Below are 14,979 nucleotides of genomic sequence, written 5' to 3' on the forward strand. Positions count from 1 at the left end.
TCACAGAAACACCTCCACCTGACCAGCTGCTTATTTCTGTGTGGAGTTTGCGTGTTCTCCTCGTGTCTGTGTGGCTTTTCTCCCAGCACTCCAGTTTCCTCCAACAACACTAATACATGCAGGTTAGGCTGATTGGAAACTCTGAATTGCCCCTGAATTGAACAAAATACCTGATTAAAATTCAAATTAGAAAAAAATTTGACAGTGTCTGCCTCCATAAGTAAGAACATATCAGTACAAATATATGACTTTATACGGGGAATGTTAGGAAGTAGAGGCTCTCTTATCAAATATTATGTTTCTAAGTTATGATTTAAACAAGATTAAAGCTCCTCTCAGACAGAATGAACATCACAGGAGGAGGTGAGGAATGAAATATTCACTGTGCTTCTCTTTAATGGTTCCTGACAGCATTTTAACTGTAGGGAAATGACAGGATATGGCCTGTAATAGACATGGACATTCAGCAGGACAGAGCAAAAAGCCAAGAATATCAATACATGTTCATGTTTCACATAAACATGAATCAATATCATTCAGTGTGACTTCTTCTGCCCTCACTATGCGTGTAGGTGCACAGCTCTGCAGCGAGTTAAACACACTTCCAGTAAAGGTTGAATACAGCAGGTTGGAGCACATATCCACTTGATATGACTAACTCAGACTGCTGACGCCTCATATAAGCTCCATATGATTATTAAATGAATTTTCACACAAAATGACTGTGTGGATACACTGTAGATTTTGGCCCCCATCACTTACATTGAAAGCACAGTTGAAGGGGATCTTTAAACAGCCAGTATGAACAGGAGGAATGATTACAGATTACTGAGAACCTCTTTCACTGTTCATTTGGGCATCTGACTGTTGTTTTAAGACAGACTTTAAAAATTGTGAACCAGTCCTTTAATATCCTGTTCACTTTTTGTTCTGCTGCCACCAAGGGGCCAAAAAGATGAATGCAGATTTAAGTTGACTTGTTTGATAGATTACATCCACTCCTTTCACTGGGAAATCTTGATATATGTAAATATTTTTCATCTTGAAAGTTTAACTGCTGGACACAAGATGTCTCTTCATCCACTGAAAAGTCCATTCTCAGTGTTTGTGTGCTGCAGGTTTCAAGTTTCCACATCACACTTGTGTAAGTTTCATACTGGACCACGATTGGTTTCCCAAACTAGTTGTGATATCACAAATCATGCTTGTAGATACACACCTTATACTCAGATTTTAGGTGAACACAGAGAGACTTTCCCCCCTGAATACAAACTCTGCACACACATCATTCAACACAGTGAAGCTACACACAGCTTCACTGTGTTGAATGTAGTAAAATGTAGTTTCTTGAAGATGTTCCACAAAGGAAGGAATCACATGTAACAGATGACAGACAGTGATTGCACATAATTTGTGCTAAATATAATCTGACACATTGTTTTTAAAGGGGTCTGCATGGCAGTAAAAATGCATTATTATCTCATTTCAACTGTCTTAGTTGTTGTGTTCTCCTGCTCCAGTTCTTTCTTTTCCTGCTGTAGAATATGTTGTAACTAAAGAAACTTGCAACTGAATATATAAAAAATGTAAAAAGACCACAGCAATAAAAACAGAGATTAAAAAAAAAATATTCTGCAAGCAAAGATTCATAGTAAAGATACATCCAGAAGGGGGCAGTACGTCCACATCTGCTGTACTTCTAAATTTGTGTTCATGAATATGAAATGTTTTGTTACTGACTCTTGAGACTCTAGAGCAGGGGTCAGCAACCTTCAGCGTACAAAGAGCCATTTGAGCCCATTTCCCCCCAAATAAAACACACCTGGAGCCGCAAAATCTGTTTGATCCCTAAAATGACGATTACACCACTTATAGTTACACTTATGAGTGAATATCTAATTAGGGGTGCATATTTCGTATAAACAGATTATGATTTTATTTATGTTAAATAGTTTTACTGAGAGCGGGCTTGTATCCCCCAGATCCCGAAGTGCTTGTAAGCAATAAACAGACATCATTGAATCGACATCGGAGCTGTCTGGGTGTCTTCGTTGGAGTCAACTGATGTTACTAACTGTCAGCCGTTAGTCCACCACCACCATCATCATCATCATCATCATCATCATCATCATCACAACACAACGCAGAGACTGTAGGCTGTCACTATTATCAGCGATATAAAACAAACTTAACGGGGGTATTATAAACTGTGAGGCTAATATAATCCCCCGTTACACTCAGCACTGTCATTAAGGTCAGGAGTATTTTTAATCATAAATCTGCCTTACAGGTCATTAAGATAGTTTTAAGATATGTTATGCAAAACTCCAACCTGTGTGGATGTACGATGTACCTCAAAGGAGATCAGAAGCAGCATGTTCAACGGCTTCCCGTGCCTGGTGATCTCCTGAGCTGCCACACAACTAACCGAAGTGCATGAATTTGTAGACTTCATCCACCTCTTCAAAGTGTTTTTGCTCTGGTCAGTTTTCCGCAGCAGTTCCGAAACTGCTCTTTTTCGATCATCTCCAGCTGGGTATTTTTCAGCAAAAGCTGAATATTTGTTTTGGAAATGTCTCTCAAGGTTTGATTTTTTTGTTGTTCGCCAATTTCTCGTCAACCATTGCCAACCATTCTCGTCAACAGTAAAAGTTAAGACAAATAAATCTGTCCATGAAGCATTAAAAAGTTCTTTTTTTGGGGGGGGGGGGGGGATTTTTCCATCGTTAACGTACCGGGGGTAGACCGCTCAAAAAATGCACTTACCTGTTGCCCGGCAACGGCCCGGCAGGTGACAAAATATTAAAACACGTTTTATTTTTATATTACAAGATCATCTAACTCTCCAAAATAACAAATATTACATTAAAATAAACTAACTAAATAAAATGAAATAAATTAAAATTAAATAGCCATTATTTATAGATATTTTGTTTCAAAGCCACAGAGAGCCAGGGCAGAGGATTGAAAGAGCCGCGGGACAGGGACTCTGTGGCACTGAACTGCTGAGAGAGTCCAGGAGTATCATGAGCCATGGGGACCACACCTTCTTTTGGAGACTCCTCAGTACCCCATGAAAATGAAAAGGCGAGTCCCTTTAAAGGGTGACCTCTGGACTTCAAGGTGGCTCCTCAGCTGCTCCACCTAAGTTTCATGAGGGAATACAGGATCAGCTGCTGGCTAGCTGGCTCAAAGCTAGCAGACTGGGAGACAGCTGCTCCAGGGAGGAGCTGGGAGACCCCAGGGAAACATGGGAGACTGGAATGATGGACTTGGGAGGGCAGGATTTAAATTGTATTTCCACTTGAAAAAAGTCACTTCTTGGGAAAATTCAGGGTCCTTCTTCCAGTAAACAGAAGGTGATTTAAGGAAGTTTGGCTCTTCATTTAAAAAGACATCCTGTGTAACTCCAGAATCATGCTAGGAAAAAGGCAAGCAGGGCTGGTGAATGTCTGCTGGGTCCATGACTGGTTGGATCCTTCTGTCAGGGGGAGTAGCAGAAGATGGACCCAAATACAGGACAAATCAGCCAGAACGAACTGAACAATGTCTCTTTAATAAAGATCCAGATGTGCAGGCACAGGAAAATGGAACAAGACAAAAACAGGCAGAGCAAAACTGAACTGAAACACAGGACTAAAACACTAACTGAACTAAAGAGGAGATGAGGTGCAGGTGGGGAGGTGGGCGAAGAAACTCAAGTGAGGGGAATGAGGGGATAAAACAGGAAATGGGAAAGAAGCTGATAGGCTGGGGAAGATACTGGGAAAAGGGCAGGGCTAACGAAGATGGTGCAGGGCAGGTGAAGAGGGAAGAGTGGAGGGAAAAGCAGGCTGGGAACACAGGAGGAAAAACACAGGGCAAAGTGAAAACTAAAAACACAGCATACACATGAATATAACTTAAATACACAAGTCACACTGAGCAGAAACAGCACAAACACCTCAACATAACATTGAAACCTTAGCATCCTTAAAGAACTCAAACATACATTGCTGTTGACATAAACATCAAACAACAAGTTTGTCAAGAGGAGTGGCCTGCATGTAACAATAAAATAGGACTAAAAGACAACTGTTGCTCTCAGTTCACTTTTGCACATAATATCTATGAGGGTCAGTGTGTAGCAAGCAACAGTCTTCAGTCACATTTCCTGAAGATAAGTGTGAAAGCAAACTTCAGTGTCAACCTGCAGGGCCTACTGCCACTCAGTCAAGTTCAACAAACTGGGAAAAAGTCAGAGGGAACCTGGTGGACTGGTGGAGGGACGTGGAGCCAGACTGGGACAGAACCAATGATACGGGGAAAGGTCAATGGTGAGTCTTAAATACAATTCTGTCTATATATCTATCCATCCACCCATCTATCCATCTATGCCAAAGCTTTTCAGAAAGGTACTAAATACTTCCACAAGGTGTTTTCATTTGTTATAACTTGAGTAAAATACGAACATTTACAGAATAAATGGAAATTTTATCTTCCGCAGTTACACCGATTATTTCAAAAGGACCCAACAGCAGTTTAGTGTTGTGTTCTTTTGTTGCAGAGAAAGCTTCCTCAGTGACTGTCACCTTTTACTCTGAAGTCAGGATCTTGAAAACTCTGCATGATGAGTCACAAAGAAGGTAAAAACTAGAAATGGAGGTGGTGGTTAATCTACTTGGAGGGGAATGATGACCTCTGACCCTACAGTCAGACCCCAGAGGTCATCATCAGGCAAACAGCCACCAGTCTAAACGAAATTGAGTTTTTTTCCAAGAGAAAAACTTGTATTCTTCTTCTAAAAGACTGTAATTTAAAGTAATTTCAAAGAGCTTGAAACCATCTTCAGCGTTGTATCCTATAAATAAGTATTTCCTGTTTTTACAAAGTAAACCAAGATTGTGGTTAAACTTCTTTACCGGTTAATCATACGTCATTTGTACTGTAATCCTCTTGATGACCACTTTTAAATTGATGAACTTTTCTGCAACTTCAGAATTCTCAAATACATCAGATTTTTTTTTCCATATAAATTTGAGGTATATTTACAGATATGCTAATTGAATTGTTTGAGGTAAAGTTGTATTTGTATTTAGTGTACTTTGGATTATAATTAGGAAGTACACCTATTTTACTGCTTCAACAGCAGCAGAGGAGGTTCGTCACACAGGCTTCAGCTGCCTGAATGAAATATAGACTTACTTCCAAGTTTGACCAAACTTTATGGCAAATATAATGTAACTTTAAGAGTTTTTAATCAGACCGTGTTTGTGCAGCTTTATTTGTACATGTCATCTCATTCTCCTGTTAAATCTCTCCTGTTTTTCTTAACTGTTTCCTGCCAGTCAACAAAGAAAAACAGAAAAATAGAAAGACAGAAAGAAAGAAAGAAAGAAAGAAAGGCACTGGGTGTGAGGAGATCTACAATTATACCATTAAAGGAGTGAAGACAGGAAGGCAGATAACAAATGAGGAAGTGGCCATGAAGAATATTTTTGAGGAACTTTAAGTTATCTGACACACAAAGTATCAAGTCTTAAGGTCTCTTTACCTTTTGGTAATTTCTTGTCTTGCTGATTGTTATTTGTATGCAACCAGGAGTGTTTTTAAGTCAAAAGAAATTAAAAGGTGATAAATAGTTTTTATTCTTTAGTTTGTGAGTAGGAGTAAAAGTGAAGGATTTTTACTTTTATCTTTCAATTAAGTTCAAAAGTTTACTATTAGCAGTTGCATAAATACTGGCCTTGTTTACCTCTGATGTTGAAATCAATCAAATTAAATTATTTCCAAAGTAAAAAGTTTGTAACCATGTTTACATGTTCTTATAGTGATAGCAGTACTCATATAAAGTGTTATTTTTTCTGTATCAACTATATGTTTGTTGTTAAATTGTTAATAAAGATGATTCAAGGCCTGAAATGTGACAAAGTCTGGGAGCAATTTAGAGGAAAGTGTTATTATTTCTCCACCAATTATTCATCCTGGGAAGAGACCAGACATCTCTGCCAAAGTCATGGAGGAGACCTGGTGAAGATAGACAGTATGAAGGAGCAGGTATAAAACACTGCAGCAGGTTCATGTAGAGCACTGACTCTGTTCTTGTGTATTTTATCACATATTTGTGATTGTGAAGCAGTTAACATGGTGTCGCAGCACAGAAAAGTCATGTTACATATCATCATTTTCATCAACTTTTCCTCTTCAGACATTCTTGGAGAAGAAACTGAGTGACAAAATGAACTATGAAGAGGACAAGTTCTGGGTCAGACTGACAGACTCAGAGGAAGAGAACAAATGGTTTTGGGTGGATGACTCACCACTGAACACAAGGTTTGATTGTTGTGAAAACATTTTTGGGTGACAGGATGTTTTTCACACAGTGGTGAAATACCAAAGATTAATGTGGAAGCTCACAACCCTAAAGAGAGCAGTGGAGAAAGGTCAACGGTGAGTCTTAAATACAATGATCTATCTATCTATCTATCTATCTATCTATCTATCTATCTATCTATCTATCTATCTATCTATCTATCAATGCCAAAGCTTTTCAAAAAGATACCGAATACTTCCACAAGGTGTTTTAATGTTATAACTTGAGTAAAATATGAACATTTACAGAATAAATGGAAATGTTATCTTCACAGATTATTTCAAAAGGACCCAACAGCAGTTTAGTGTTGTGGGGTTTTTTTGTTGCAGAGAAAGCTTCCTCAGTGACTGTCACCCTTTACTCTGAAGCCAGGATCTTGAAAACTCTGCATGATGAGTCACACAGAAGGTAAAAACTAGAAATGGAGGTGGTGGTTAATCTACTGGGAGGGGAATGATGACCTCTGACCCCTACAGTCAGACCCCAGAGGTCATCATCAGGCAAACAGCCACCAGTCTAATCGAAATTGAGTTTTTTTCCAAGAGAAAAACATGTATTCTTCCTCTAAAAGACTGTAATTTAAAGTAATTTCAAAGTGCTTGAAACCAGCTTCAGCGTTGTATCCTATAAATAAGTATTTCCTGTTTTTACAAAGTAAACCAAGTTTGTGGTTAAACTTCTTTACCAGTTAATCACACGTCATTCGTCCTGTAAGATCCTCTTGATGACCACTTTTAAGTTGATGAAATTTTCTGCAACTTCAGAATTCTCAAATTCATCAGATTTTTTTTCCATATAAATTTGAGCTATATTTACAGATATGCTAATTGAATAGTTTGAGGTAAAGTCGTATTTCTATTTAGTGTACTTTGGATTATAATTGAGGAAGTAGGCCTGTTTTACTGCTTCAACAGCAGCAGAAGAGGTTCGTCACACAGGCTTCAGCTGCCTGAATGAAATATAGACATACTTCCAAGTTTGACCAAACCTTATGGCAAATATAATGTAACTTTAAGAGTTTTTAATCAGACCGTGTTTGTGCAGCTTTATTTGTATGTGTCTTCTCGTTCTCCTGTTAAATCTCTCCTGTTTTTCTTAACTGTTTCCTGCCAGTCAACAAAGAAAAATAGAAAGAAAGAAAGAAAGAAAGAAAGAAAAAAAAAAAGAAAGAAAGAAAGGCAGGCAGGCACTGGGTGTGAGGAGATCCACAATTATACCATTAAAGGAGTGAAGACAGGAAGGCAGATAACAAATGAGGAAGTGGCCATGAAGAATATTTTTGAAGAACTTTAAGTTATCTGACACACAAAGTATCAAGTCTGAAGGTCTCTTTACCTTTTGGTAAATTACTTGTCTTGCTGATTGTTATTTGTATGCAACCAGGAGTGTTTTTAAGTCAAAAGAAATTAAAAGGTGATAAATAGTTTTTATTCTTTAGTTTGTGAGTAAGAGTAAAAGTCTTATCTTTCACTTAAGTTCAAAATTTTACTGTCAGTTGCATAAATACTGGCCTTGTTTACCTCTGATGTTGAAATCAATCAAATTAAATTATCTCTAAATAAGGTTTGTAACCATGTTTACATGTTCTTATAGTGATAGCAGTACTCATATAAAGTGTTTTTTTTCTCTATCAATTATATGTTTGTTGTTATATTTGCTATATATTCGTATGTCAATGCATGTAGCAAACACAATAGGTGCCCAGTTCAGAGGACCACGTCTTGGCTGTCGTGGTCATTCGGCTTCAATAATATTTTACTAATAAGAGATTTTTCAATGATGCAAAGATGAAAATCCAAAATTGCAGACAAAAATAATTCAACGTTAAGGTTTCTGCAGGTGCAGTAATATGAACATCTGTGTGATCCTCTAATACAACAGTCCTGCAAAAAATGCTACCTTATAATATTCTGTTTCTGTGGAGATTATGTCAGAGAGGTTTTAAAGGACAAGTTCCCAGATTTTCAAGTCTGTCTTAAAACAACAGTCAGTTTTCAAATGAACATTGAAACAGGTTTTGCTCACTTTAATCATTCCTCCTGTTCACACTGGTTATTATAAGATCCTTTCTAAATATGCTTACAATGTAAGTGGGGCCAAAATCTACAATCCTTGTTTTGTGCAAACATTTATGGAAATGTTTATCTGCTTATATGAGGCTTCAGCAGTCTGAGTTAGTCATATCAAGTGGATATCTGCCACATTTACAGTCTTTTTAGCATCAAAGTCCCCCATCACTTACATTTTAAGTTCATTATGAAGGGATCTTCTAATGGTCAGTATGAACAGGAGAAATGAGTACAGCAAGAAAAACATGTTTCAATGTTCATTTGGGCTCCTGACTGTTGTTTTAAGACACACTTGAAAAATTGAGAATCCGTCCTTTAAGTCTGGCTGCATTATATTGTACAGGTGTGCATGTTGTGTCAATACTCTGTACCCAAACTCAAGTCTAATTTACATCTCAGTCTCTTCTAACTGTAACAGGTGAAGCTCTTGACTCCCAACAACATGCAGTGTCAAAAGAAGGGTCAAAGGTCACATCAGAGAGAGTGGCCCTGCTGGTTCTCAGCGCTCTTTTGGTTGCCGCTCTCATTGTTATTTATCGTGTCTGTAAGTTTGTACAGTTTTATCAATGTAGTTTTACTTTTAGAACAATCAGGTGGCTGATCTAAAATAACTAAACTTACCTGAAAAACTTTAATCACCTCATTTACAGTTTTTCTCAGTTGCTTAAAGCACATTTTCTGAAACAATGTTGCAGTTCTCAAAACACTAAGAAATAAATCACCACATCATTTTATACTGTGCTGCACTTCAACTGTCCAGCAAAAGACCAACTCAAGATATTTATCTTTATTGTCAAAGTAACTTCATCAATCAGTGCTTCTCTGCCAGCAAGTGATGTTTCTTATTGTCTTTGCTCAGGTCAAGACAGTTAAATGTCAAAGGATTTATGACCAGAGTCCCTTTACCTCTATAGTACATGCACACAGGTCACTTATTTCACTATTGATGGAACCTGTATTTAACAAGTCCACAAAAATAATTACTTGGGCACTTGATTTAATCATTTATTTAATCATTTCGTGATCTCAAATTAGTAATTTGTGCTCTTGATTTAATAATTCAATAAATGTTGTGGGTGTACAACATGCAAGCATGAATTATTAAATCAAACAATACTAATCAGTCTTTTTTTTCATTTTGGAGACATGCATAATCTCATTAACACACACTAACCCAACAGTAAAATCAAATATCCTTTACAGCCAACTGAATGTGACCCATGAAATCTTCTGATACAAAAGTCAAGATTTACAGTGAATTGTGTAACTTAAAATAATGCCTGTGAAGATTCACACAATGAACATAAACTCATCTAAAAGGAACAAAGTTTCTAATGAAACAGTAGAGTGATCCGTTTAACATAATTGTACTTTTGAATGATGTGTAAAAGCAACAATAAATGCATACTCTGATGCTAGAAAACCTGTGAATTGAAGAATTTCATTTTTTAAGAGTTATGAAATTTATCATTATAGAGTTATTTGTGCCAAAGCTACTGAGAAAAGTTGTAACATTAGTGAGTTTTGTCTTTCGGTGAAACTAGATTGTCATCATTGCTCATTATCAAGCACTGATTAACAAAAAGAGGTGTTTCTTTTCCCCCCATCAGCTATGGTCAACATGCAAACCAAGGAAAGTCTCCAAATGCTGAAAACCAAGTACAAAGAAGTACAAAGACATCTCAATGGTAAGACTGTCAGAGTTTGGGTTTGAAACTGTCCACAAATCTAACACAAAAATGTCATCTTAAAATGTGAAGTTTTGGATTTAACTTGGATTGTCATCCTTCTTTTGTCATAAAATGTTGTTTTCTTTTTTAATTTTCTCAAAGGAGAGCAATGAAATTACAACCAAAACACATAAAATACAGATCTCAGAATAAGTTGAAACGTTACAGCATCATACCTGCATCAAACAGAGACAGAAGACAGACAGACCTTATCATAGGCTCCTGTCCATTGTGTAACACTTCTCTCACTTGCACCATGCATTCTAGCCACTGAGAGCTCTACAATGATCACATTGAGAAATGTGTTTAGCCATTGTGTTCATGTAAGTGTGTGAGGAAGTTGCCGGTGGAGAGCCAACATCTTCTTAGCTGTGGAGCTTGGATTGTCCTCCTAACTTCAGTAGGCCAATGATCCCAGTTATTAATGTATTTTAATGTAATTGCTCTTTCTATGTTGACAATAGTGTGAACAGTTTTGTTAACACAACTGAAATTGATTTTCTAAATTATTTTCATAACAGACAGGCTCTAATAAGTAATGCATTTTCCCTTCACATTTGTTCTCTGATGCTGTTACACCCTCTAATAATACTACAAACTGACCCAAACACAAACAACAGATACAGTCAGTCAGATGGGATCGATTTTATTATTTATTTTGCATCAGTTCATACTGAATGCGTCAGTAAGTTGCAAGGTAGGTGCCTTGCTCAAAGGCAGCATGTTGTATCTATGAAGGTTCATTAATTTGTTCTAATTGTTTCAGCTGCTCTCAGATTCAAACTCTTCCTCCTCAAAGTTTCTGCTGCCCCCAAATTACACAAATATAAACTTGTTAGACCTGACTGAAGTCTTCATGAGAATCTCTTCAAAGGTGATTCATGCCTGAAATGTCAGAGAGGCTGGGAGCAACATTTCTAAATAAGAATGATGAAAGTGACATTTCTTTTTTATCCTTTCTTTTTCAACAGAGACACTCTCTAGAAAGGTGGTGCCACCTTCCTGCCTACAACCTCCTGAAATAAAACCAAGTAAGTGATGGATTCTTCCTTCACACGTTTGTAACTTCTGATGATGATTATAGAGGCTATAATGGATTGACAGGTAACAAAAGTTAGATAAACAGTGATTTGTTCCACCTGACTCAATTCCTTGCTGTAATCTCTTCAAAGATGATTCATGCCTGAAATGTGACAAAGGCTGGCTGCAACGTGGAGGGAAGTGCTATTATTTCTCCATCATAATTTCATCCTGGGAAGAGAGCAGACATTACTGCCAAATTCAAGGAGGAGACCTGGTGAAGATAGACAGCAGGGAAGAGCAGGTATAAAACACTGCAGCAGGTTCATGTAGCACACTGACTGTGTTCTCGTGCATTTTATCACATCCTTATGTTTCTGAATCAGTTAACATGGTGTCTCAGCACAGAAAAGTCATGTTACATATCATCATTTCAACTTTTCCTCTTCAGACATTCTTGTCAAAGAAACTGAGTGACAAAATGAACTATCATGAGGACAGGTTCTGGATCGGACTGACAGACTCAAAGAAAGAGGGCAAATGGTTTTGGGTGGACGGCTCACCACTGAACACAAGGTTTGATTGTTGTGAAAACATTTCTAAAAATCAAAAAATCTAATCAACTTGTTTTTATTTAACCAAGTCTTTCTGTTCTCCATCCTTTAGTTTGTCTTTCTGGCGAAAACCTGAGCCGGATAATTGGAAAGGGGAAAATCCTGAAGGAGAGGACTGTGTGAGGATGGGAGAGAAAGGAGAAACTAAAGATCTGAACTGTTGGTTTGATAAATCCTGTGATGTGCCTCACAAAAGTATTTGTGAGAAACAAGCAGAAAAAGGATTTAGTAGGGTTATGTGTTTCTGAAATCCAGTTGAGCTCAGACTTCTCAGACTATTTACAATTTTCATCAGTTGCTTTGGCACAATTATCAAATAAAAATCATGATTCTTACAACACAGTGTGCTATTCTCAAATCTGCAGTTCATTTTCTCACAACTGTATTCACATTTCTTGTTTGTCGTTTCAAATATATGAGTCCAAATATGTTCAGATGATCCAGTGATGCATTGAGTTAGTGTCTCTACGCTAGACGTGTATATCAAAATGTTCATTGTATGCAGAAAACTGTCCAAACTTTTCAAACATACATGTGTCATATATTTCAAAAATATAATAATAGATGAACATTTCAGTTCAAGTGGTAAAATGTTTGTCCTCAAATTTTAGTGCAGCTTATCACATGTTAAATGTAGTTTACAGAGTATCTCAGGGATTCCCATGTGATATGGAGGGGAGGGTTACACCATGACAAAATATTTTGCTGGAGGACATTTACAATGTTTCTTTTTAAATAAATACTTACTTATGCACATGCATTTCTGTACTGAGGCCTTTGTTTTTACTGTACTTTCATTTATGTATTGTCTTTTTTTACATCACTGTTACATATATACTTACTGTCATTAGGGGACATGACAGAAAGGTGAACCGTGACAGTAAATACACAGTTGAAAACGGTGTTTGTATGACATGAGTTTATTCAGTTGGCTATAGAGGCTATTTGACTTTATTATTTGGTTTGTGTGTGTAAGTCTCAATAAGAAATTACAATAATAATTTATTTAATAATAAGAAAAGTTTTGAGTGCTCAGTAGAAAATGGTGTGGTGATTGCTCTTAGTGTTCACAGAGCTCTGACAGTGTTTCAGAAAATGGTTAAAAGGATAAGGCTGGCGATTTTCTACATTTTTCTTATTGTTAACAAATCTCATGTTTGGAGCCAAACCAACAATGAATTGATCTACTTACAAGTATTGTGTGTGTATCTAAAGCCTAATTGATCTTATTCCTCTGTGCTGTAGACCTCCATTGTTGCCCAAGAACTATTAAAAAACACGTCAATTAGGCAAACTGTTGCACTGGGTCACATGTTCCTTCATTACAAGGGTTTAGTCACGTTAGTTTGTCTAGAGACGGCTCCAAAGACTAATAATAGCGATCATGTTTTCAGCCTCCGGAAGTTAAACGCAAGTTACGAAACACCAAAGTAACAATTAACAAGCTGGAGGCAGATCTAGCAAGCAAAGAGGAACTCAAAAGAGGAACATGAAAAGAGAAACTATACATCATCTTAAAGAGATACGTCTCCAAAAGAATTCCCTGGAGACCCCACAAATGAAGCGCTTCTGGAAGGAGGAGTACACCTCCATGACGGCAGGATGGGAGGCAGGCAAAGTAGCGGCCTCAGAGCTGAGAGATGAAACGCTCCAGGTGAAGCTGCAGATTCAGGATAAGTGGCAGAAAAAGGTGAAGTAGCTGGAAGAGCCGCTCAACCAGAGAGACACTGAAATCCTGACGCTCAGGAAAGAGAAGAAGAATCTGTCCGAGAGGCTGACGGAGATCTCCATCCAGCTGAGCAGAAAAGAGACTGAACTCCTCCAGAGCCAGAAAACGTGGCAGAACAAGTGCGACGCTCTGGAGGAGAAACTCACAAAGGATCTGGCTGAGGAAGAAGAGACCTGGGAGGCCAGAGTTAAACAGATGGAGGAGAAGAAGAAACTGGAGGAAATTTGAAAAAGAAGAAGATGTTCAGATGTTCCTGGTCTCGCAAGAAGAAGGCGAAGACAGACAGACAGAGGAGGAAAAAACAAAGAAGGAAAAGAAAGAAAAGAAACAGACAGAAAAAGAGGAGAAGACTGAGAAGAAAAAAGCTTTTTGGAGCTGGATGTAGAAGAAGAAGAAGTGTGACAGTGACAGTAACGTGGAGGAAGCTGCTGGTTGTTCAACACAGGCCGGACAGCAGTAGCTCCCTCTTCCTCCCCCCTTCACCTCTCCACCCTCCCTCCATCTCCCTCTCTCTGTCCTCCCTCTTTTCCTCCCTCACCCCCACCCTCTCTCCAGTCCTCCCTCTATCTTTCCTAACCTCCTTCCCTCTTCAGGGCGGCACATTGGCTCAGTTATCAGCACTGCAGCCTCACAGAAACACCTCCACCTGACCAGCTGCTTATTTCTGTGTGGAGTTTGCGTGTTCTCCTCGTGTCTGTGTGGCTTTTCTCCCAGCACTCCAGTTTCCTCCAACAACACAAATACATGCAGGTTAGGCTGATTGGAAACTCTGAATTGCCCCTGAATTGAACAAAATACCTGATTAAAATTCAAATTAGAAAAAAATTTGACAGTGTCTGCCTCCATAAGTAAGAACATATCAGTACAAATATATGACTTTATACGGGGAATGTTAGGAAGTAGAGGCTCTCTTATCAAATATTATGTTTCTAAGTTATGATTTAAACAAGATTAAAGCTCCTCTCAGACAGAATGAACATCACAGGAGGAGGTGAGGAATGAAATATTCACTGTGCTTCTCTTTAATGGTTCTTGACAGCATTTTAACTGTAGGGAAATGACAGGATATGGCCTGTAATAGACATGGACATTCAGCAGGACAGAGCAAAAAGCCAAGAATATCAATACATGTTCATGTTTCACATAAACATGAATCAATATCATTCAGTGTGACTTCTTCTGCCCTCACTATGCGTGTAGGTGCACAGCTCTGCAGCGAGTTAAACACACTTCCAGTAAAGGTTGAATACAGCAGGTTGGAGCACATATCCACTTGATATGACTAACTCAGACTGCTGACGCCTCATATAAGCTCCACATGATTTTTAAATGAATTTTCACACAAAATGACTGTGTGGACACACTGTGGATTTTGGCCCCCATCATTTACATTGAAAGCACAGTTGAAGGGGATCTTTAAACAGCCAGTATGAACAGGAGGAATGATTACAGATTACTGAGAACC

General features: G+C 38.1%; 1 protein-coding gene across 1 annotated transcript; it reads left to right on the plus strand.

Annotated features, from left to right (window-relative positions):
- The first annotated feature begins 3,592 nt into the window (after positions 1–3,592).
- LOC121912699 (CD209 antigen-like protein E) lies at positions 3,593–12,395 on the plus strand. Its single transcript, XM_042435032.1, has 10 exons — positions 3,593–4,316; positions 4,547–4,625; positions 6,188–6,312; positions 6,682–6,760; positions 8,840–8,965; positions 10,032–10,109; positions 11,123–11,182; positions 11,324–11,475; positions 11,623–11,747; positions 11,838–12,395. Exons 4-10 carry the CDS (start codon positions 6,742–6,744, stop codon positions 12,031–12,033), a joined length of 756 nt encoding a protein of 251 aa, XP_042290966.1. The 5' UTR covers positions 3,593–4,316; positions 4,547–4,625; positions 6,188–6,312; positions 6,682–6,741; the 3' UTR covers positions 12,034–12,395.
- The last annotated feature ends 2,584 nt before the right edge of the window (positions 12,396–14,979 follow it).

Source organism: Thunnus maccoyii, chromosome 15, assembly GCF_910596095.1.
Source record: "Thunnus maccoyii chromosome 15, fThuMac1.1, whole genome shotgun sequence".
In the NCBI taxonomy this organism is placed as follows: Eukaryota; Metazoa; Chordata; class Actinopteri; order Scombriformes; family Scombridae; genus Thunnus; species Thunnus maccoyii.

What these genes read in the sequence shown, in the direction of transcription:
- LOC121912699 (XM_042435032.1), top strand. An exon ending in TAGACAGCAGGGAAGAGCAG is followed by an intron (nt 11,476 to 11,622) that starts GTATAAAACACT and finishes TTTCCTCTTCAG; the next exon opens with ACATTCTTGTCAAAGAAACT. An exon ending in GGCTCACCACTGAACACAAG is followed by an intron (nt 11,748 to 11,837) that starts GTTTGATTGTTG and finishes TCCATCCTTTAG; the next exon opens with TTTGTCTTTCTGGCGAAAAC.